At 34.4% G+C, this 24,806-nt stretch overlaps 1 protein-coding gene, 1 non-coding gene and 2 pseudogenes across 2 annotated transcripts; 1 reads left to right on the top strand and 3 right to left on the bottom strand.

The window, feature by feature from the left end:
- Positions 1-3,671: 3,671 nt before the first annotated feature.
- LOC124923044 lies at positions 3,672-3,767 on the bottom strand (annotated as a pseudogene).
- An 885-nt stretch (positions 3,768-4,652) lies between these two features.
- Positions 4,653-4,767, top strand: LOC124922902. The gene has a single exon (XR_007097950.1). It is a non-coding gene; the product is annotated as a U5 spliceosomal RNA (small nuclear RNA).
- A 3,080-nt stretch (positions 4,768-7,847) lies between these two features.
- Positions 7,848-20,531, bottom strand: LOC124927129. The gene is made up of 5 exons (XM_047467520.1): positions 20,404-20,531; positions 8,920-9,318; positions 8,519-8,848; positions 7,941-8,367; positions 7,848-7,856 (listed from the first exon to the last, which is right to left on the bottom strand). The coding sequence occupies exons 1-5, from the start codon at positions 20,529-20,531 to the stop codon at positions 7,848-7,850; spliced, it is 1,293 nt and encodes a 430-aa protein (XP_047323476.1).
- Positions 20,532-23,784: 3,253 nt separating this feature from the next.
- Positions 23,785-24,576, bottom strand: LOC124927036 (annotated as a pseudogene).
- Between the last annotated feature and the right edge of the window lie 230 nt (positions 24,577-24,806).

Here is a 24,806-nt window from a genome sequence, read left to right as displayed (position 1 = left end):
CAATGATGTGAGGTGGGATTTAATTGATTGGATCTTGTATTTGTAAAGGGTGAGGGTTTATCTTATTGGCTCTATATTTATCTTCATTCTTTTCTTTTGTATCTGATTGATGAGTCTATTTGAAAATGAGTGTTTTGTTACATAGACTCTCTCAGAAATGATTTTTTTCGGAATATGATCTAAATGAAGTGTATACCATTGTAAATATTTCTTTTGATGATCATATGTTAAGTTGTAATAGTTTAAGTGTATTTACTAATTAACTATTGTGAATTCAACATGAAAATAAGATTGAAGTCAACTATTGTGAATTCAACATGTAAATAAGATTGAAGTCAGTTATGACAAAACATCTAAACATGTGGATGTTCAGGCATTAAGAGAAATTGTTTCGAACCACTTACAAGTATACAAGGAATCAATCAGATCTAAATAGTCTTCATATCTAAATCTGACTAGTTGTTTTTTTGTTTTGGATGATTTTATGAACAATAATTATAGGATGAACAACAATTACCTCTTCTTCCTCTGTCGTAGAATTACATAATTATTCGATTAATAATTACAGTATCATTCAATCATTTGAACTAACCATATAATGATTGGAGATGTTTTTCCAAAGAATTGAAACACCATCTAATAAGATTGGTCAAGTAAATTATTTACCATTCATAATATTTAATGTTTTTATATGGTTTTGCTTCTTTTAGGTTATCTTGTATGTTCATTCTATATGGTGTCATCCTACCGGAACTGTTCACATAGAAATACTCTGAACGATGCCGATATGTACTTAGAAAATTTGAGTTCCTACATTGAATTAGGACTTCAGTGTATTGGTATTTTGTTTATGTGCATTTTTTATTTTTTGTATGCGAGTGTATTAGTATTTTTTTTCTTTTGAATTTTTCTTTTGTTGTGAATATTTATAACACACCATATTAGAACTTTAACATGTATGTTTTTATGGATTTTATCGTTTCTTCGGCTAATTTCGAAAAGAAAATGGATTAATAAAATTTGCCCCATCTTTTAGAAAAATAATCTTACAAAACTCACACTAGAATTTGGAACTAAAGTAGTAATTTTATATGCAAACATAAAGCAATATAAAACAAAAAGATGGTTATTTAGTCTCATTTTGTTTTGGGAGTTTTGATGATTTATTTTTTGTGTTAGACATGTAAATGAAGGGAAATTTGGATTAGTAAATGACAAAGTCAATCCGAAAAATTTGTGATTTCTAGTTACTATGGTCTTCTTATCAAGTTTCTTTTATACAAATGCTTAGAGATGCTTAGATATTGAGTTACGTTGATTATTTTGAAATTGGATAAAAGATGTATATACATAAGTACAAAAACAATATATAACCAGAAGGCAATAACAACACAAATTATAACACAAGGAGAGGGTGGTCCTAGGAAACTATGTTTTTTTAACACAAAAAAATGGAAACCCTCATTTATCATCTTAATTAGATGATGTATGGCAGACCCTAGTAAGCCAATGGAAAAAAGAAGGCAATAACACTACAACTTATAACATAAGAAGATGGTGGTCCTAGGAAAGTATAACAATTTAACACAAAAAATGGAAAACTCATTAGCCTCATTTAACATTTTTTATGTATGGCAGACCCAGTAAGCCATTAGAAACAAGAAGGCGATAACAATACAACTTATAACATAAGGAGATGATGGTCCTAGAAAAGTATGTGCTTTTAACAAAAAGAAATGGAAGAACTCAGTAAGCTTCACTTTCATCCAAGAAGATGATGTATGGCAGACCCAAATCAGCCAATAAAAGTCAATTTCATCATCATTTTTCCATATAAATGCACCCGAGAATTGAACACGGGTCTGTACCGTGGCAGATACTATTTTACCATTAGACCACTGGTGCTTGTTGATACAACCAATATATTTAAGTCATACATTTAATATTCTCTTATTAGATTTTGTTAACATTGTAATTTTTGGGTCAATCTCTTCCTACATCATAGATTTAATAGAAACAGTCAAATCTCTACATAATAGATTTTATTAACATTGAAGATGATTTATTTTTAGAAGTTCTCATTCGTCTTCCAACACTATTTTAGTTAATTATTGTATATACTGGTTTATAACACTAAAATGTTTTCTTAGATAAGACTTTTTTTTAATAAACAACATAATATCATTAAATAAAAATACCCATAAAGGGTAAAAAATTACAAAAGTTTAGGATTCAGATAGAACAAGTATTTGCCAAAAATGAATGACCAACAAGATAAAAAATAGAAAAAACAACCGGTATGAGAACAAAAGTAAATGACACAAACAATGAAGCTTAGAACGGCTTGAAATCAGAAGTAATGGTGATTTTTCATATGCAATGCTCCATCCTTAACAAATCAACAAATTTTTTCCACAAGTCAGAATTTACCTCCACGTTTGAATGAGTGAGTTTCCATCAAAGATAATTTCATTCCAAAAAAACTCCACATCATTTCGAACTCTTGAAAATGTTTGCGGTTCCTCTCCATCCAAATATTATAAACAATGTTTACAAAGAAATATTTGAAGACATTTGAACTAAAGTTATTGTTCTTTGTCTTGATGATTGTCATTTCTTGATATCAAATTTCTTCACATTGAGGGACTCAAATGACGATTCAAGTGTTGATGAAGGCGATACCTGCAAATGCATTCACCCTTAATTTTGAAATCATTATTTTGTAAAATAATAATTATTACTGAATACAAACTTTCTAGCCTGACTCTTTATTAGAATTATTGGAGAATAAGATTAGGAGAATTTATTGGAGAAAACCTACACCCACATGGATAAATGATTGTATCGTTAACTAATGTGGGCATTTTAAAACTATTCGTTCAATCCTTCTGTTAAATAATCAACCTTTATATAAACCCTGGTAACATTATATGGAAAAACATAATCTACTAATGGTGCGACAACAATTATCCATCTGATCCAACAGACACAAGTTATATTTATCCATCGGTTAAAAACTAACTTTTTTAACAATACTATGTAACCCTAGTTATGTTATAGGCCTTTCCATTGATATAATATAAGCATAATGACAAAACATAATATACTAATAGTGCGACAACAACTGTCCATCTGATCCAACAGACACAAGTTATATTTATCCATTGGTTAAAAACTAACTTTTTTAACAATATTATGTAACTCCAATTATGTTATAGGCCTTTCTATTGATATAATATAAGCATCAGTGGTAGGATAGTTTCCAAACATTCTATTCACTTTGGTGACTAGTACTCGTTTTTTTACCCTGTATAAAACTGATTTTATAAGTTTATACATATCAAACAAAAAAATACTCAATAAAGATAAGAACGTACATTGACAGGTGATAGAAAATTAAAGGAATCCAATTAGGAAAAATTAAAGGAATCCAATTAGGAAAAACCAAAGAAGCCTTGACCGGGCATAGAGGAGCGAATGAAAAAGGGACGAAGACCCTACTAACTAGGAGCCACAACATGTCTTTTATTTTTCCATCTTAATAAGTTAGTTAGTTTGAGAAAAAAAAATCAACAAATGTCATTATGTGCAAACCGGTAAAGTACACATCAAAAAACTACACTATTTTCCCTCCGGTCGCCGGCGTACGCTTCGGAAAGGAAAAAGGGTAAAAAAAATTTGGACCATTCTTGCGTGTCATTCTTGCGCAGGGGCTATGCTAATCTTCTCTGTATCGTTCAAATTTTATCGAATGTCCCCGAAGAGACATAACCATCTCTCTCATTCTTAAAAAGACTTCATTCTTAAGTTAGAGGAGCGATGTGGGATCAATTTTAGAAAATGAATGGACAACTGCTATTTTTTGTGATCGACTGTTAGAGTGTTTTTCGAGGAACGCATGTGTTCTTTATAGAGAATGAGGGTCTTTCAAAGTATTCCCTTGATTTATAGGGTTTTTCTTTTGAGGGAATATTGATTTTATGAGAGAAAAAAAAATGGGGAGCTACCCATTATGTCATGTTGATAAGGTGTCCAAGGGCCGAGCTAGGATTTAAAATCTAGTCGGGATAAGTTATTTCCATAAAATTTACCCGGCTAGAATGATAATAATATGAAAAAAAAGTATACGTAGTTTACGGTTGTTAGGTCCCTTCATCGACCGGAGAACTCAATAGCGACGATATTTCTCCCCGTCGTTATTTCCATTCGCATGCAAACTGTTTTGAGTTACCCGAGATATACATAGACATTCGTCATAATGACTATAACATAAGTTTATTAAATATCAAATACGAGTCATATACCTTGTTTGAAAGTACGAGTTATAACCACCATCATAGTAATAACTTCAATTCAAATTAAAACGTTTTTAGTGAAAATCAAATGTTAAAAATAAAACTCTTTTTATTGGAGCTATACTAATAAATCATTGTAATAGTTTGTTATTAACATTTGATAAAATAATATATAGTTAAAAGTATCAAATTTTTGAAAGTATTATTGAATTATCCTATTCTTTAAATAAAAGAAGAAAAAACACCATTAGCCTTAATAATGACAAAAAAGTGTGTTGTCCCACATTGTTAGATGAAGTGAAAATAGAGATTTGATATTATTATAAGAGGGGAGTTGGTGATTACAAAAAATTACGAAGCCAAGCACTAAACACAAAGCGAACTATTCTTTCGCCTTTTACTAAAGAATACCGTGTGTTCTTTGCAATACGTGGCATACGCCTATTTTTGTTAGGTCCTCTAATCGGAGGCACCCTACAATTGAGTTTAAACTTTGAATTTTTCTTATCTACGAAAATTTAATTCATATTATTTATTAATGTATTATTTGAATTATACTTAAAAGAAAGTTGTAATAAATAAAAGTATTTCACTCTTTATCTGACAACATACTCCCTAATTGTTTTGTGCATGACTAGGGACCTTATCTTCTCATGCACCCGTTCTCACGAAGACTCAATCATTTAGTTAGAGAAGTGTGATCCACAATGGGATTCTAACTGATGATAAATATATACGTAAGTGTTATCTTAGTTAGTCGATGTAGTATGTGTCTTAAGGAGGTGGAGACGATGTAGTATGTGTTGTTGGTATTTAGTGCATTATTTGGAGTATTACTGGTATTTTTTGGGTTTTGTCGGGAATCATTGGTGCGTATTGAAAATCGTGGATTGAGGTAGCTAGATTTGCGGGTTTGAAACAATGAGGTTATATCTCTATTTTTTATGGTGGATAATTTGGTTAGAGAGAAATCGTAGATCTTTCAACAATCTTAAATGACCGTTGCGGATCCAACACAATGCTATCATCCTAACATTATATGATGTTCGATGTGGGAAGCCGATAGATTCAGTTGGAGAGCTCATTTCCTTTTTGGAAGATCTCCGCACATGTTAATTTTGTAATATTTGTGTGATTTTTTTTATAAATTTAGTGTTTTTGTCGTTATGTGTAAACGACTATCCATTCATAATATTATTGCATGAATCATTTAAAAAAAGCATCATAGAGTTTTATTTCAGGGGTGGGAAAGTTTAAAAGCGAGAGAGCTTGGATATCAATCCTCCATTAAAGCTTCAACCAACATTAAAAATTTCAAAAAAATAAAATTCTTCATTTTTATAAATTAAAATATAAATTCTTTGAAAAGCTAACTCATATTTTTGCAATCTTTACAGGTTCCTACCCTTTCTTATTCACAACTCACAAGTGAGTTTGAATTTCTCTAAAATTCAGTATTTTTATATATCGCAAAATGATGAACCCAGACACATGCCTTAAGAATATATGAGTACAATAATTAAATCTAGTTTAGGAAATAAGCTAGAGCCTTAGACATGTGGATATGATTTGAATAAATTATCAAATAAAAGTATCAAATAAAAGTATAAAAATCATATTTTCAAAAAATGACAAAACATTTGTAGTAGAGATCATTCACTTCGGTGGCCACTTGAGACATAATATTGATGACTTTTCTCACGTGTAACCAAACACCGGACCAAATCGAAATTTCTAAGTCGTGTTTGACTAAAAAAAATATATTTTTCCTGCCTAATTTCTCGATGAGTAAATTAAGTAACAACTTTAAAAGAGTCAAAGCTAGTATAATTTTGTTTAAGTCCTATTTGTGGTTTATCATCACACACTTAGGCAAATTCGAGAGAGTCATTTCCTCGTCTCGTTTTACGAGATTCAATATAAATGTAGGCCACAAGACTTAGCAAAACATTGACAAATTAAAATTTAATTATAGTCACACTCACTATTTTGGTTCTTATCTCATTCGAGATTCGAGAGAAAAGTGAGTTCTAGGGCGTAAATTATCGAGTCTGAACGTTTCGAAAAATGTCGATAAAAAGACATTAGAGTACCAAAGGCTAATGTGCTAATATAAGAACTGGAAATAGTTCGGGACAATGTGCTCTAATTTTTTCCCAATTATCGAATACTTTTGAGAGAAACCAAACAAGACCAGATGAATCAATAGCAGTGATAATCTTAAAAAATTATTGTTAAAAAGAGTAGGGGTATTAATAACATTTTTTTTTAACTTTTTTTCTCATTAACAAGGTGAAGTTTTTAAAAAACTTACAAATTAATTTAGAATGTTCAATCAATCATTATATGTACTCATTTTAAACTATCACAATAGATTATCCTTCCGTGAGGGGAAATGAAATTTGAGGAAATGACCTCACTGATAGGGTGAATAGCGGATAGTGTGAGTGCATAATTTAAATAGCGTTGTTGACCCTCTTTTTTTAATGACAATTATACCCTTGCGTAAAGCAACTCCAGTTGCGTGACGCAACCGAATTTTTATTATTTTTTTTCTATTTTTTTTTCGTCTCGCGATTGCGTGACGCAACTGGGGTATTTTCGTCCAAAAAAATTCATAATAAAATTTTTTTGAAAAATAAAAATAAAATAACTGAGGTTGCGTGACGCAACGGGGGCATTTTCGTCTAAAAACAGTAAAAGGGGTCACTAGCGCTTTTTTTTTTTAACTCTGCACTTTCCGCATTTAAGACATTATTGCATTATTGAGGGTCATCTCCTCAAATTCCCCCCTTGAGGAGAGATTTATGTTTTATTTCGATTTATTTTTTAATTCATTTGTTTATTTTATTTTATTTTATTACAAAATATAATTTTTGATTAGAAAAATGCATTAGCTTCTTTTGAATATGCTACTTTTTATATATTTTTATTATCCTAATTATTTGTTTTATAATATTATGTTAAACATTATGAATCTATGATTAATTATAAAAGTTCATAAAAAAACATTAATCTATCCAAAATAAAAAAAAAAGATTTAATTTTCAATATTAACCGTTAATTTATAGTTTAGTTGTTACATACACAATTATATCTCTTTACACTTAAAGTATTCTCTTAAATATGATTATTAAAACAAAGCTATATATAATGTGCTCTATATAAGAGAACACAATTAATATGGTTTGAATCAAGAAATTCAAGAATAAAGACATTCACACCTCAGAAAGAGGATTTGTCTTATTTATTAGTTTTACTGCCAAGAAATTTCATTTAGCTGGAGCGGAGCAACAACAAACAATATATTATTTGTAAGTGAAGATCAAATCTCATTGAAAGATAAAGACAAACATACATCAATTATAAAATATAAATTCATTCATATTTGTATTTTCTATCCCAAATCAAGTCAACCACAGGGAAAAGGAAATTAACCCACTGTTCAACTTTAATTTGACATGTAGAATAATTTTCACATGTCAAAATCAAAAACATCATCAACAACAATGAAACAACCTATAATAGTTTTGGCCATCCATCTGTAATCACTCAAGTACACTGTCAGGAACAAACAATCATAAGAAACAACAAACAGTTCATAATCTTTTCAATTGGGGGATGGAATGTAAGTTAAGATATCACTTTATGTTTCCCAGCTTCAGCTTCTTCTTGTTCTTGCTGCTGTTGAAGGATAAGGCCATCTTGGGTGGCGGCAGGGTCCAGATCCCAACAGCATTCTGGCAGATCATCAGTCCTTTCTCCACCTCTAATTCGCCAAGAAGGAACACGATGCGAGAATCTCAACTTTTCCTTCTTCAAAACCCAACTAATGGAACCCTTATCTGGGTTCCTCCCATACACAGTCCTGTAACCATCTACTTTCACCAGTGGACTCATGCAAACCCCATCTTCTTCATCATAATCCATCATAACTTCCACCATCTCATATTGATGCCTAACTTCAAAGGGGGTCTCCCTGTTCCATTCCGATGACCAGTTCTTGTATATGGCCCATATATCCCCGCCCCTAGGATAAATTCTAAGGCATCCTCCCCGTTTTATTTTTTCTCTGCTCAATACATGAGAAAAGATGTTCTAAATTTTCCACAATATTTCGTAAATCCAGATTTTATCCAATTCACTGACCCGAACTCCGCATCAGTTTTGGAGTTCATGTAACTAATTGCAGTTTAAACGGTGAGACTGAAATCAGACAGTACAGACGTGGCATAGCATCTTTTTCATCATAGAGCGCCAATATCTGCTTCGCCTTGAAGCATTGCTCAGCCCTATCATTGTCAAAATTGTGAAAATCAGAGATAGGAACCTTCATGCGCATTGATGCCCTCCTCCTCACCACTGATTGAAGTCCAACTGTGCCAGAAATTGCGGCAGTACTAGGCTTGTTAGACACCACCACCTCTCCTACTGATTTTCCTGCTGCTGCTGCTTCTTTCTGAGGTAAATTTGCTAGGTTTTTCTTCAGTGCAGCTACTTCAGTATCAGCTTTCCTTATCTCTGGCAACTTCTTTCTTAATTCAGACAATGCCCTATTAATTAATAACTTTTTTGAGTCAAAAATTGACATTGATGGTCCCATATCTGATAGATTATTTAAGACGTTTCTACGCATGTGTCATCAAGACTCTTTCTCCTTGAGGGCTTGCCCAGTTTGGAAGGCTCGTGAAGAGATCTCGTGTTTTTATTGCCATTCCCTATAGGGTGTGCCTCGAGAGGGATGGTTATATCTGTATCAACAACCTCCACTGAAGATCCAGAATACGATTTCCGCTTAGATTTAGATACAACGACTCCATTTGTGGTTGGGATATTTGTAATAGTCCCAAGTTGATTTGCATAGCAGTTTTCAGGAGCAGGAAAATGTTGACAATCAAGAAAAGGATACGAGCCATCTGGAGGTCCTATCCCTTCGTTAATTGCCATGAAAACACCACGACAATTCAGGAGATACTTATACCGAACGTTACAAGTTGTGCATTTTGTCCAAAAGGAATCACCCCTTTCATAGAAAAAAAAGATTTAATTAATTGTCAATAACAAAGCAAATATTTAGAATAATTTCATTAAAAGAAAGAAATGATTTAGAATAAGGCCTTGTATGTTTATGGGTTATTTTGATAACCAATTGACAGGGCCACTCGGGGTACCCCTCATTTCAAATTTGTTAGTCATTAGGGTTGAGAATTTATCACATAACTTAGGATCGGTTGAACCGAAGATGATGTCATCTACATAAATTTGAACAAGTAGGATATGTTCCTTCTTCTCAAACTTAAATAATGTTTTGTCCACCGAACCGATGGTAAAATCATGTTTTAACAAGAATGCGGTTAGTGTGTCATACCAGGCTCTAGGAGCTTGCTTTAGACCGTATAAAGCTTTGTTTAACCGATATACATGGTTTGGTAGTTCATCATTTTTGAAACCGGTTGGTTGTTCAACATATACTTCTTCACGTAGGTCACCATTCAAAAATGCACTTTTAACATCCATTTGAAAAACTTTTAAGTTTTTGAATGCAACAAAGGCTAGAAAAATCCTAATAGCTTCAATCCTAGCTACAGGGGCAAATGATTCTTCAAAATCAATGCCTTGTTCCTGTTTGTATCCTTGTGACACTAATCTAGCTTTGTTCCTCGTGACCAAACCGTCTTCATTGAGTTTATTTCTAAATACCCATCTTGTTCCTATGACCGGTTGATCTTTCGGTCTAGGGACTAGGTACCAGACTTTGTTACTCTCAAACTGGTTTAACTCTTCTTGCATTCCCAAGATCCAGTCTGGATCTGACAATGCTTCATCCACTCTTTTCGGCTCAATCTGGGATATAAAAGCGGAATTAAAGTATTCCTCCAGGATTTGACGCCTAGTTCGAACGGGTTCTGAAGGGTCACCTATGATTAGCTTAAGAGGGTGATTTGTGTTCCTTTTGAGGTTCGGTTCAGGAATGTCTACCAAATCACCGTTTACTTGATCAAGGCTAGACATATCGGTAGGCTGAACAGGAATTTTAGACCGACCGATTTCCTCGGTTTGGACCGGAGTGTCAGCTTCCTGTCGTGGGACAGCTTGATCCGGCTGGGTTTCATCATTACCCATTTGGTCATGGACAAACCGCCTGAAAACCGGAATCTCATCTTCACTATCAGAATGGATATTGTTGTTTTCCAATCTGTTGTGTACGTCAAAGCATGATGCAGTGTTGCTTTCAACCGATTCATCAAAAACAACATGAAGTGATTCCTCCACGGTTAAAGTTCTGTTGTTATACACTCTATATGATTTACTCACTGCTGAGTAACCCAACATGATCCCAACATCGGATTTTGCATCAAAAGAAGATAAATAGGTTTTGCCATTTATATGAATGTAGCATTTACAACCGAAAATCTTAAGGTACTTAAAGTTAGGGACCCTATCAAAGTATACCTCATAAGGTGTTTTATTGTGAAACTTGTTGATCAAACACCGGTTTTGTGTGTGACATGCAATATTGATAGCCTCAGCCCAGAATTTCTGGGCTATACCCGAATCGGCTATCATGGACCGTGCGGCTTCCTTGAGAGTTCGGTTTCTTCTCTCGGCCAGGCCGTTTTGTTGAGGAGTCCTAGCACTAGACAACTCGTGTCTAATACCGGATTCATCAAGAAATGCATTTAGAGTACTATTTGTAAATTCGGTACCTCTATCACTTCTTATGCTATTATTGCGTGTTGATTTTTCATTTTGCAAACGTTTAAGTAATGTGATCAAGTTTGATGCGGTTTCACGTTTGGATGGTAAGAATATTACCCATGTATACCTAGAGTAATCATCAACAACTACCATAGTGTACAACATACCTCCTAGGCTGACGATCCTAATCGGTCCGAATAAGTCCATGTGAAGAAGTTCTAGGCAGCGGTTAGATTGAATGTGTTCTTTACTCTTAAAGGTTGACCTAGTTTGTTTACCCATTTGACATGCTGAACATACGTTATCCTTATTAAACACTATGTCAGGAACTCCTTCAACCAACTTTTTACCGCGAATATAGTTTAAGGTTTTCATGTTTAAGTGATTTAGTCTCTTATGTTACAGCCAGGTTTGATCGGTCTTAGCTATCATGTAGACAAGATATTCTACTTTAGTTTTCCAGTCTACCTTGTAGATATTTCCTAGCCTATTTCCGGTTAGTAGTATGGTACCTTGAGAATTCTTAACTAATCATGCATGTTTAAGGAATTCTACAGTGTATCCAGCATCACACATTTGACTAATGCTTAGTAGGTTAAAACGTAGGTTTTCAACTAAGAGTACATTATGTTAGGATCGGGGACGCCCTTGGAGGAACGGGGTGTTTTCCGGTTTCAGGAAGGGTGGCAGCTTACAACACACAACACTCTTTGGTGATAGTCCGGTTAAAGACTATAACCGTTCTCAGCACTGCACAAACTGTCACAGACTCTTGAACCGGGTTCAAGGGCGGAAATGTCTGTTTCAGGTTGAAGCAACGAATGCGACTTTAGATGATGTTTGAGAAGGAGTCGGTTTAATGGAGGTGAGTGACCGGTTTTAGGAGTATGATTAGTTTGAGGTTTACGTTAAGAAAGCAAGAAATGAAAGCGAAGGAAAGAACACGAGACAAGAGATTTGTTTATGGATGTTCGGAGCAAACCCTCCTACGTCACCCCTTCTTCTCAGGTTATGAGAATGATCTCCACTAACTCTTTAGAGTTACAACAATACTGCCGGTCGAGCCCAACTTCGCTACTCGCCGGTTACACCAAACTCACACTTTGATGTAATACAACAACTCAACACAACAATACACAAAAAGCTTCCGGTTTTAGACACACCGGTTTTGGAATGGAACAGTTTATCTCTCTAGAATTTAATGCTTTTCGTAATACGTGACTTTTCAACTGTGTTCGTAACTTTTTTTAAATGAAGACATTTGATCTTCCTTTTATAGCTGAAAGTAGACAACGGTTACTTTCTTCTCTCTCCTACGGATTGGTCGATCGTCATCACGCCTGTTGCAGAAAAGGTTGCTTGCACGCTTCACTTTCCTCAACACCTGGCATTCATGCAGGCAACTCTGAGCAAAAGATGACGTAACCGGTTTTCAGATTTGGACACGTGTTGAACATGCACTTCCGGTTGTCAATTTCAGATCAATAAAGCATCATTGCTTTCCTCGCATGCTTCCGATCGGATCCGATCTTCTTTTATTCTTTCAAGACACGTTTCTTCCGTCATGGTACGTCACTCTTGAAGTTTGAATCTTCTGACTTTTGTTCTGAACCTTCCGGTTTCTGTGTCTTGTGCAATATGATCCGGTTGGAATGAAGGTTTCTGTCTTGACTAACCGGTCGCTTTGAGAAAGTGAAAACCGGTTCCTCTGATCTTTAACTTGATCACTTGAAACTGGTTTCTTTGAATTGTAGTATCAGCCGGTTTTACAACGCCAACCTGTTCGTACGGTTTTTAGAAGTACCTGCACATGAAGATTAACTTTTGTTTAGTTCGTCTGGCCGGTTCCAAAATTAATCTACTTAATTTTATTTATCACATTATCAATTGTTAGGTTACCATGGACAATCTTACCCTCTCCATAGTTCTACCTTTTGAGTTGTCACTAAAGGTGATTAATGCACCGGTTTCTATTCTGATGTCGGTTAGAAGGTTATTGTTTTCGGTCATATGTCTGGAGCAAATGCTATCCACGTACCATTCAGAGTTTCCTAGCTATTTCTTTATATCCTGCAAAATGTACATATTTACAACTATTTGGTACCCACATTTACTTGGGTCTACAAACGATTAGTCCATTGGGTATCTAAACCTTGACGAGCCGGACAGCTTTCCTGGTTAAGGTCTTAACTAATTTCCTTGCACTCGGTTTTGAGTCTTTCCGCTTTCCTAAGAAGGCCTTGTGTGGGGATGATCTTTGGTTTGTCCTATGCGGTTGTGAGTTGGCTTTCCTATTTTTGAGCTGGATGGCTTTCCTTTTCTCAGGGTAAAGCCATTTCTCAGAATCAGTTGGACCTATATAGGTTAGTTTGTCTTCCGTATAATAGGCAGTTAATTCCTCTTCAGCGGTTAAGGAACTTTTGACAAAACCTATAAAGGGAAGATTATCCTTTGTAAGTCTTATTTTGTCTAAGTGTTTTTGGTTTTTGGATCTATTGTTTTTGTATCCTAGACCAAACATGCAAAAAGGGTGTCTTTTATAACTACACATTTTTCTTACCATTTCACTAGATCTTTTCCATGCGGCCATTCTATACTGGAGTCGGGCATTTTCTTCCTCGGTCAACTCTTGAACTGGCTCCTTGAGCTATTCGGTCTTAGATGATGGTTCGGGTGCTGACTAGGTTTCTAAGGTAGAGGTTTCATCAGGTTGTATGGTCTTTGGTTCGGTCAAGGTGGGTACTATGAGGTCGGCTCTAAAGTTGGGTTGCTTAGGTAATAAGGTTAATAGGTTCTTATACTCTGCTACCATATCATTCAATGCATTGTATAACTCATCTTTAGTAAATTCTTCACAAGGAGAATCAAATTCATGTTCCTCATTTTCCATGAGGCATGTGAGATCATCATCACTGTCACTGTGAGCCCATAAGCTTCCTCCATCATCGACTATCAGTACTTTCTAAACCTCACTTCCTTCACCAGTTTGTTGATAGTTATTTCGGTTATTCTGATTGTCCGGTTTCCGGTCATCTCTCCTCAGTTTTCAGCATTCCCACTTGAAATGTCCCAAACAATTGCAGTTATAACATCTTACATTAGATTTATCATCATAGTTATAGTTGTTTGTCGGTTGGCTTCTCTTCATGAATCTCCCAAATTTTTGTGCAAGCATTGCCATGGCATCCTCGGTGAACTGTTCAGCGGTTCTGATCGGTGCAGGTATAACCGGTTCTGTGGATGTGATCAATGCTCTGGTTGAGGTTAAGACTGAGACTTCTTCTTCAGTCCTAGATCTCATTTCAAACTCATATGCCTTAAGATCTTCGAATACATCGTGTAGTTTCATCTTTCTTAGGCAGTTTGATTCCCTCATCACCATTGTCTTTATGTCCCATGCACTTGGAAGAGATCTTAATGCTTTCATGATGACCTCCTTGTTATCATACCTTTTGCCAAGAGTTGCTAGCTCGTCTATCACACCTGTGAACCGGTCATTGTATTCTCTCATTGTTTCTCCCGGTTTCATCTTGATGTTTTCAAACTTCTGAGTAGCTACCATTACCTTATTTTCCTTGGTTCTTTCATTTCCCTCATAGATCTGAATCACCGTTTCCCATGTTTCCTTAGCTGTTTTATAGTCTCTGATCTTGCAATACGTGTTTCTGTCCACACCGTTGGAGATGCGGTTTCTGGCATGGTTATCCAGATTGTTTCTTCTCCTATCTTCAGTTGTCCAATCCTTCTTATCCTTGTCAATTATTATCGGTCCTTCGGCTATAATGAACTGCATTTCATCATCCATGGTGATTAAGTGCAGGTGCATGCGTGCCTTCCAGTTGGCAAAGTCGTCACCTTCTAGCATTGGGGGCCTATCGAAAGACATGCTTGCTTGAGTATTGAAACTAACTGCTCTGATACCAATTGTTAGGATCTAGGTCGCGGCTAGGGGACCGGGGTTTGGCCGGTTAGCGCGTCTCACTCAAAAGGTGGTGATTAATCCGGTTAGAGATTAACACCGAAGTTTCAATACTACACAAACTGTCACAAACCCTTGAACTAGGTTCAAGTGCGGAAGTGGTTTGTTTCAGGTTGAAGCAGCACACTTATAAGGTAGGCAGAATCGGTTTTGAACAGGACAGGTCTGGAAGTTGCTGAGTCAGTTTTGTAGCTTAGTAGTTCGGTTTGGGTAAGGTTGAGTCGGTTGGAGCGGTATTAGTAGATTAGTGCAGGTCGGTTATAAAGTAAAGTAAGCAGAAAACAAATAACAAGACATATTTTTATGGATGTTCGGAGATAAAACTCCTACGTCACCCCTTCCTCTCGAAACCGCGAGAAGGATATTTACTAAGGAATACAAACACAATCCGATCGAGACTTATTTCCTGCTCGATAATACTCGTACAATTTTAACCGAAATTGTAGAATTACACTTCAAATAAGCGCTTAAGCTTTCTAGAGATAGAACACAATCTTTTCACTTAGGTTGTAGAATGTTCAGAACTTATAAGAATTGCCCTTGAAAATTGTCCCTTGTGTCTCTTGTGTCTATTGTGTCTATTGTGTCTATTGTTTACTCCTCTTCAGCTCCTTCTTTTATAGGTGAAATGTGCCAACGGTCACATTTCATTTCCTTGAATCTGATTGGTTGAGCAGAGGTTCAGTGATTCAGATCTGGCGGTCTAGTCTTCAGACCTGGCGGTCTAGTCTTCCAGTGTGTAGGTCAAACCGGCTAGGTTTGTCTTTTACTCAATGTGGCAACTGTCGGTTAGACAATTGTCTATACTTGGAAGATTGCCTTTCTGATTTATCCTGAAGTAGAAAGATCTTGTAGGACTATCTTCTGCAGCCTGCAAACTATCCTCAGACTTGTATGAATATGGCAATATTCAGTCTGTTCCTTTGGTATCATTCATTCTCAACAGATACCCGAAGTATCTGTTTGTGCTGGTTGGTTGTTTATGTTAACCGGATCACTTTCGGTTTTTCCATGGCTTTTGATTGACCGACTGTTTAATTGATTCTTGCTTTCTAATTTAGCCGATCTTGACTTTCTTGTGCGGTCATTTTTCTGGTCGGTTTAAATGCTTGACCGGTTGAGTTTCTTAACCGGTTGAGTAATTTGACCGGTTCGGTCCTTTGCCTGTTCTTGCACAAGAGTTTTTTTTGTTAATTTTTATTTATCCGATCTAATTTTATCTAACAGAACCGTCATTCTCTTCTTCTTCCTTTGTTTCTTCTCTTCTTTATACAATGTTCTCTCTCTAGAAGTGTTAGAATGAGCAGCATTCTTAGGTTTTGCTAGTTTAATTAAATGCCTGATTGGGTTGGACCCAAAGGCCCAACAACAAACACTAAGAATTATAGTCTATAAGCATCGGAATCAAAGTCTGAAAATCTGGCCAAGAAATGGTTTTTGTCAAAACCTTCTTCGGCGACTCTTGCTTCGATCTAGGCTCCTAGATAGTTTTCAGTACCTCCCAGAAGTGTTCTCCATGTGTTGTTATGAATCCATAACGCCTATATATCAATCTGTAATTGAAAATTTTGAATTTTTTCAAATTTACTTGTTTGATCGGGTTTGGTCTGTTCTTTAAGTTTAATTATGTGATTTACTTGTTTAGAATCATTCTATATATCATGTATGAACTTCTTGTTGAAAGAGAATCAATCAAATCAACTTAAATCAAGAATTTCGAAAATTTGAGTTTGAAAATTGGATTTTCAAAATTTTGTGTTCTTAGTTTTATTCGGGACTTTTTGATCCAATTAGTTTCTATACATGTTTGTTGATATGTTAGGATGATTTCTAAGTAACAATAACAACATTTTGATCATGTTTGATCAAACCGTGTTTTTGAAAATTTTGAATTTTACTTCAACCTTAAAAACTGTTTTAATATTTTAATGATGTTTTTGTGTTGGTTGAGTTCAACTATATTCATCATTTCGAAGCTAATGGAATAAAAATGAGGTCTTGAAATGTTCTAATTTGAAAAATCCCAAAATTTGACATAGAAATGGTGTTTTGAAATTGATTTTTGTTAAGATTTTAAAAGCATGATTTATATTAGGGTTTTTGTTCTTCATGGTCATATAAACTAACTGTATCTTATAGATCATAATTCAATGATATGAATCAAAAGTCATAGATTTCTGAATTTTGACCAACATATAAACATCTCGGGCCTAGGGCTTTAGTCTAGGCCGATAATCATTGGTCATGTTCTTCAGTCGCGACCAAGAAAACCTAGTCTCTAACCGAGGACCAAGACCGGTTTTCTTCAGCTCCAACCGAGGACCAGGACCGGTGTTCTTGAGGAATGACCGAACCCCATGACTGATTTCATTACATATGCACGACAAGAATCTTGCTTGAATAAATGAAATTTACAAGCTACTTAACACATTGTCTCTAAAAAAATGTTTAGTAAAAATCCAATGAACAGGTTGTTACACGAGTTACCCATAGTTGATCTGAATAATGTCTGGTATCTAGAAAATCTTAGAAAATAATAGATTTCATATAGAAAAAAAAGATTTAAAGAAATTAGTTAGTAGTTAACATTTATACGAGTCTATTAGAAAAGGTCGACTTAAAAGACCAAATGATCATAAATTCGATTTTCACCGGAAACACTTTGATTGGAAGCGAGGGACATGATCATGGTGTATCATGATAGTTCTCTATAATTAAAAAAAATAGATCTTTTATATATAAACATAGGGGGTGCTTTTCCCACCCCCTCCCATATTCTCACCCCTCGCCCTCACTCAATTAACTTCAAAATTACTTACTTATCCCTATCACTTTTATATATTTACCTTTCTTATTTTATTTATTTTATTTATTTTATTTTATTTAATTATTAAGTTTTTTTTATTAAATATAATTAATTAATTAATTTTTAATATGTTTTTTAACTTTATTTATTTAATTAAAAATACAAAATATTATTATTTTTATATTATAATTATTTAAAATATATTAAATATTGCTTGTTAGGATCGAGATCGCCCTTGGGGGAACGGGGTTTCGGTTCAGGAAGGGTTGAACGCTTATAACACAATACACACTCTGATTTGTGATAGTCCGGTTAGAGACTAAAACTGTTCTTAACACCGCACAAACTGTCATAGACTCTTGAACCGGGTTCAAGGGCGGAAATGTCTATTTCAGTTTCAAGCAAGACACAAGATTTGGATGATGTTTATAAGGGATCGGTTAGACAAGATAGATAGACCGGTTTGATTAAGGACAAGGATTATGTTTTGGTTTGATTTGAAATGAGTAATAGTTCAGTTTAGAGTAAGTGAGCCGGAAATAAAAAAATAACACGAGACATGATTTTTTATGGATGTTCAGAGCAAACTCTCCTACGTCACCCCTTCTTCTCAGATTATGAGAAGGATTTCCACTAACTTGAAAGTTACAACACTCACACAATGTCGGACGAGCCTTAATCGCTACTCGCCGGTTACACCACTTCACTCTGATGTAATACAATAATTCGATACAACAACAACACTTTCAATAATTGAAACAGTTATTTAGGATCGCGCGTGAGATTTCTTTCTCTATCTTAAAATGTTCAGAACCGTATTTAATGATGTCCCTTCGTCTTCCTTTTATAGTGAATAATGTCCTAACCGTCATTTTCTTCTCTCTCCGTAGGATTGGCCATTCTGAAACCACGCCGATTCAGAGATGTTGCGTGCACGTTTCACCTTTCTAACACTTGTCAAGCATGCGTCCACCGACCAGGTTCTGATGACGTGAGCGGTTTGCAGTTTTGGACACATGGCAAGCATGCACGTTTCGACTGTCTGATTCGGATTTTGCTTCGGATCTTGGATAACCAGATCATCATTGTTTTTATGGCATGCTTCTAATCCGAATTTTATCTTCTTGTATTTTCCCAAGGAGTGTCATATTACGTCATCTTATATTTCGAAGTTTCCGGTTGATCTTTTCGTAATATGATCCGGCTGGGATTAAGAACTTTCTTGCTGGCCGGTTTGGTTGAGATGTTGAAGCCGGTTCCTCTTGATCATGACTTGATCATTTGGAGCCGGATTACTTTGGTATGTTCTCCAACCGGTTTGATCTGTTCCTGCACATGAAAATTGAGATCAATTAAGTTCTCTGACCGGTTTAAAATTAACCTACTTAATTTTTTTAACAATTTCTCCCTTTTTGATTATTTAGAATAAATATTCAAAAATTGTAGTGTGTGGCCGGTTTAAAATTAACCTACTTAATTTTTCTAACAATTTCTCCCTTTTTAATTATTTAGAATAAATATTCAAAACTTGTAATGTGTGGCCGATTTTTGAGAGAATTTAAGTTTGGCCGATTTTGAAAAAATATATTTAGCAATTTCTCCCTTTTTGATGCTTTTCAAAGAAAAGTTTCAAAATAAGTTAGTTTTCAAAAATGATAATTATAATATAAATTTGAGATCTTACGAAAATATCTAAGTTCTTAAAACGATGATAGGTAAAGTAAATAAGTTCATAAAGTGTAAAGTAAGGAAATAAGCTAGATTTCGGATGGTCCCCCCTTTCTTTTTCTTTCCGCTTAGCCTCCTCTTCTTTTCCTTCTCTTTCTTTTGTCCGCGTCCATGCACCAACCGTCTAGGAGACTTGTTCTTCGGGGCTGTCGTGGGCTGAATCGAAAGAGACCGCATGCTGGTCTAGGTGGTCGAGATGGTTGAACAATTAACGGTCTCTAACTTGGTGATGCGATTGATGATGCAGCAGATTTCTTCTTCCTTGGATGGAGGTGTTCAGTATCTTCTTCTTCATCATCAAGAGTGTTAGGTCAAATTATTTTGACTAAGTGTTGAAATAATTTAACCACTGAGATTTTGATGATGAAATAACTTATGAGTTTTGATACAGGTGTATTGAAACAATATGTCATTAGACTTGGATCTAATGAGGGTCATTAGACCGATTTTGGCTTTCAATGCATAAAATTAGACTTACAGTCTAACTCATCGGAGTTAGACGTATAGTCTAATTGACGTGTAATTAGACGGATAGTCTAATAGATACACGGAATTAGACGTAAGTCTAATGCATAGAATTAGACGTACAGTCTAACTCATCGGAGTTAGACGTGTAGTCTAATGAATGCACGGAATTAGACGTAAGTCTAATGCATAGAATTCATATTCTGAAATTCTCATCATCCATTTGGCCAAACACAGCAAAAGAGGGATTCTTTGAAACAAGAAACGAATGAGATCAAGTCTTGACACTAGCTTGATTGGGTGAGCTTACATATAATGGTGCAACCTCTTCGCTACCCAGGCTAGTGCCCAACAGACCTTCTCCACAGAAGAGTAATTTAACTCATAATCGGTCATCCTTTTGCTGATGTATGGCACAAACTCTTCGTTACCAGGCTAGTGCCCAATAGACCTTCTCCATAGAAGAGTCATTTAACTCATAATCGGTCATCATTTTGCTGATGTAGTAGATTGCCACCTCTTCTTTGATTTCATTCTCATGGTCTAGAATGCTCCCCATGGATGACTTAGTGATAGTGAATTGAATAATCAAAGAAACTCCTGGCCTCAAAGACATGAGGATAGGAAGGGATTGCAAATATGCCTTCACCTTCTCGAGGACATGTTAATGAGTATCACTCCAGACAACTTTTGACCCTTCTTAAGATGCTTGAATAGATGATCGCAAGTGTAAGTGAGCTTACTAATGTAGAGACTAATATATTGAATTTTGTCCAAAAATCTTCGAACCTCTCGCTCATTTCGGGGTGATGTCATGGCTGTGAAGGCCACAATCTTACTAGAGTCGACTTCTATTCCTCTTTGAGTAATCAAAAATATTATCATCTTACCAGTCGTGACACCGAAGGTGAACTTCATTTGATTTAAACAGATATGATATTTCCAAATCCTCTAAAGGAATTTCTCCAAGTTCGGATATGTTCAGCTCGATTCTTGAATTTGACGATGATATCATCAACGTAGACCTTGACTTTCTTGTGGATTATGTCGTGGAGAATAGTTGTGACTTATGGTTGCTTTCTGATACGTAGCTCCATTGTTCTTCAGTCCAAAGGGCATCACTCGATTACAAAAGATACCGACCTCTGTGATGAAAGTAGTTTTCTCCTTTTTTCAGGCGCCATCAGGACCTGATTATATCCCAAGAAACCATCCATTAATTTAAATTTAAAAAATACATATTTTTTATTACTGAACAAATACTAATAATAAACTAATTGAAAAAAAAACTTAAATATACATAGTAAAGTTATTGCAAATCATGTTATTAAATGGCTAAACTTATTGTTAAAATTTAAGATATAAATTTTGTATATATGACAAAATATATAGCAAGTAAATTAAATGTATAAATTATTTAAAAAAATACCTATTAATTGCAAATGGTCTTGCAAGATAAGTTTGTAAATTAATTGTGAATATTTAAAATATATAATTGTTATGTATTATAAAATATGTACATTTGAAATTACTATATTTATTATTAAGATATATGAAACTATTGTAAAAATGTTGTAGAATATATGGCTAATTAAATCAGTAAAATATAAAAAGAAAATTTAATTTATAAATTAATGAAATCATGTTGAAATAATAATTTTAAATATTTTTAAGAAATATTTTTACCAACATAAATGTTAATACAATTTTTTTGTTAGAAAAAATAAATTAATTAATATTAAACAAGTCATTAATAAATAAGTCATTATTAAGCAAACTAACATTTATCATTTGTATTTGCACGAGTAATAATATAAAAAATCATGAAAAAATTATTACGGTAAAAATGTGATAGCATTTTTCATTTTATTTTTAACCGTTTTAAATTTATGGGCGGGTTAACTCACAATTGGACTCAAGTATCCATTTACTCTCACATTGCAGAACGATCTCTAAAACAATTGATACAGTTTGATTCTTCAACTCATTTAGTTTCACCTCTAGAGTCCACTTCTTACCCATACTATGAGTGAAAGAAAAAATGTAAAGACTATCATTAAAATACCCAGATGAGACTTACTAAATCCATATGAATTATGTCCATTATCTCTATAAATATGATGGAACTCTTCCATTATTGCTCACTAATAATATTTAAATCTATAGTGCAAAGTCAAAAGAGAATTATGACCGATTAAAAACTATTAATGAACTACCGCGTTCATCAAATTTGGTGGTGAATTTAAAATATAAAGTGTTATTAGCCTATTTAATTAAAAAGTTGTAATTGTTTTGTTAGGTTGCAAGTTCGAACCATACCTATAGAATTTTTAATTTTATTTTTAACCGTTTTAAGTTTATGGACGGGTCAACCCACAATCCGACCCAAATATTAATTTACACTTACATTAATATCAAATTAACCACAGTCCTCGACCCGGCAATCCGGACACTTTAAAAATTAAGCATCATTATATATATATATATATATATATTAGTTAGTTAAAAATTTGAACTTTTATTGTTAAAATCTCTCGCGTTCATCAAATTTGGTGTTAAATCTTAAATATAAAGTGTTGTTAGCTTAGTTGGTTAAAAGGTTGTACTTGTTTTGTTAGGTTACAAGTTCGAAACATATAAATAACATTTTTAATTCTATTTTTAACCGTTTTAAGTTTATGGGCGGGTCAACCGACAATCCGACCCAAGTATCCATTTAATCTCAAATAATCATCCAAATTAACCATAGCTCTCGACCCAGCAATCCAGACACTTTAAAAATTAAACATCATTATATATATATATAGATTAGTTAGTTAAAAAATTGAACTTTTATTGTTAAAATGTCTTGTGTTCATCAAATCTGGTGTTGAATCTTACATATTAAGTGTTGTTAGCCTAGTTGGTTAAAAGTTTGTACTTATTTGGTTAGGTTGCAAGTTCAAAACATACAAATAACATTTTTAATTTTATTTTAACCGTTTTAAGTTTATGTGCGAGTCCACCCACAATCCGACCCAAGTATCCATTTACTCTCAAATAAATATTCAAATTAACCACAGCTCTTAACTCGGCAATCCGGACACTTTAAAAACTAAGCATATATATAATGATTATTATAAAATAAATTATAAAATACAATATCATAAATAAAATCTGCAATGCAAATAATGTTGTAATATGTATTATAATACTAATAATATTTTTCAATAATATATATTGAAAGTTGAAACAAAATACTTCTATTTATAAATTATAAAATTTGCAACTTAAGAATAACATATTTGATTTGTCTAATATTGAGTTAGTTCATAAGCACTTATTTTAATACTTTTTAAAGTTGAAAAGAACATTTTTTTTTTAAATCTTATTTTTTTAGTGTAATCTTGTACTAAGACAACAACAATTGAGAGAGCTAATATTTGACTTAGAGTTGCCCATCATATTGTGATATAATAATATTACGTTATTATCGGTCAACGAAAAATTGGTCGGCATTAAACACATATTTTTTTAGTATGTTTTAAACACTGAGTCTGTATCTATTTTCTAAAATCACCATCTACTCAAATTTCTTTATCCCAAAAAATTATTAATAAATTATAATTTAAATATATTATTTATTTATTTTATAACAAAATAAGACAATCAATCCAGCAAGAAGAAAGTCAGATCCTGGACCGGGTATGGCTGTTGATAATTCAAGAGCAGTTTAATTTCAAACTTTGATCTCAAAACAACAAATAATCAAAAGTTTTCAAATAAAGAAACAACCAACCTATAATAGTTTTGGCTATCCATCTGTAAATCTCTCAAGTACACTCAAGAACAATCATAAGAAAAAACAAACAGTTTACTTCTTCTTCTTGCTGCTTTTGAAGAATAAGGCCATCTTGGGTTGCAGCTGGGTCAAGATCCCAACAGCATTCTGGCAGATCATCAGTCTTCTCTGCACCTCTAATTCGCCAACAAGGAACACAATGTGAGAATCACAACATTTCCTTCTTCAAAACCCTACAAATGGAACCCTTATCTGAGTTCCTCCCATTCACAGTCCTGTAACCATCTACTTTCACCAGTGGACTCATGCAAACCCCATCTTCTTCATCATAATCCATCATAATTTTCACCATCTCATATTGATGCCTAACTTCAGAGGGGGTCTCCCTGTTCCATTCCGATGACCAGTTCTTGTATATGGCCCATATATCTCCGCTCCTAGGATAAATTCTTAGGCATCCTCCCCGTGTTGTTTTTTATCTGCTCAGTACATGAGAAAAGATGTTCACTTCTTCAACCACATCAATGTATGATGTCCTAAAATTTCCACAAGATTTCGTAAAGCCAGATTCTATCCAATTCACCGACCCAAACTCCGAAACAGTTTTAGAGTTCATGTAACTGATTGCAATTTTAAAAGGTGAGACTGAAATCACTTGACGAATCAGACAGTACAGACGTGGCATACCATCTTCTTCGTCGTAGATTTCCCATATCTGCTTTGCCTTGAAGCATTCCTCTGACCTTTCATTGTCAAAAATGTGAAAATCAGAGTCAGGAACTGTCATGTCGCATTGATGTCCTCCTCCTCACCACTGATTGAAGCTCCACTGTGCCAGAAATTATGGCAGTGCTAGGCTGGTTAGAAACCACCACCTCTCCTCCTCCTCCTCGGTTCGTTCATTTAGGTCGGACAATATATTCCATGCTTCCGAGAGAAGGTTAAATGCCCCATCTTCCCCAATAGTTTTTTTGCAATAAGAGTTAAGCAAACCATACATCTCTGTAAACTGTCTGATGAACCTAGCCATAACAGCAGATGGTTTTAGACAAA

The sequence above is a fragment of the Impatiens glandulifera genome, chromosome 1 (genome assembly GCF_907164915.1).
Source record: "Impatiens glandulifera chromosome 1, dImpGla2.1, whole genome shotgun sequence".
Classification (NCBI taxonomy): Eukaryota; Viridiplantae; Streptophyta; class Magnoliopsida; order Ericales; family Balsaminaceae; genus Impatiens; species Impatiens glandulifera.
This window is presented reverse-complemented; position numbering and strand designations above follow the sequence as displayed.

Excerpts from the sequence above, each read along its gene's own strand:
- LOC124927129 (XM_047467520.1), bottom strand. The coding sequence starts at position 20,531 with ATGGGGAGCATTCTAGACCATGAGAATGAAATCAAAGAAGAGGTGGCA. Across the intron at positions 9,319-20,403 it reads GTCTATTGGGCACTAGCCTG|GGGTGATTCCTTTTGGACAA; the intron begins GTAACGAAGAGT and ends TTTCTATGAAAG. Across the intron at positions 8,849-8,919 it reads GATGACACATGCGTAGAAAC|GGCATTGTCTGAATTAAGAA; the intron begins GTCTTAAATAAT and ends ATTAATTAATAG.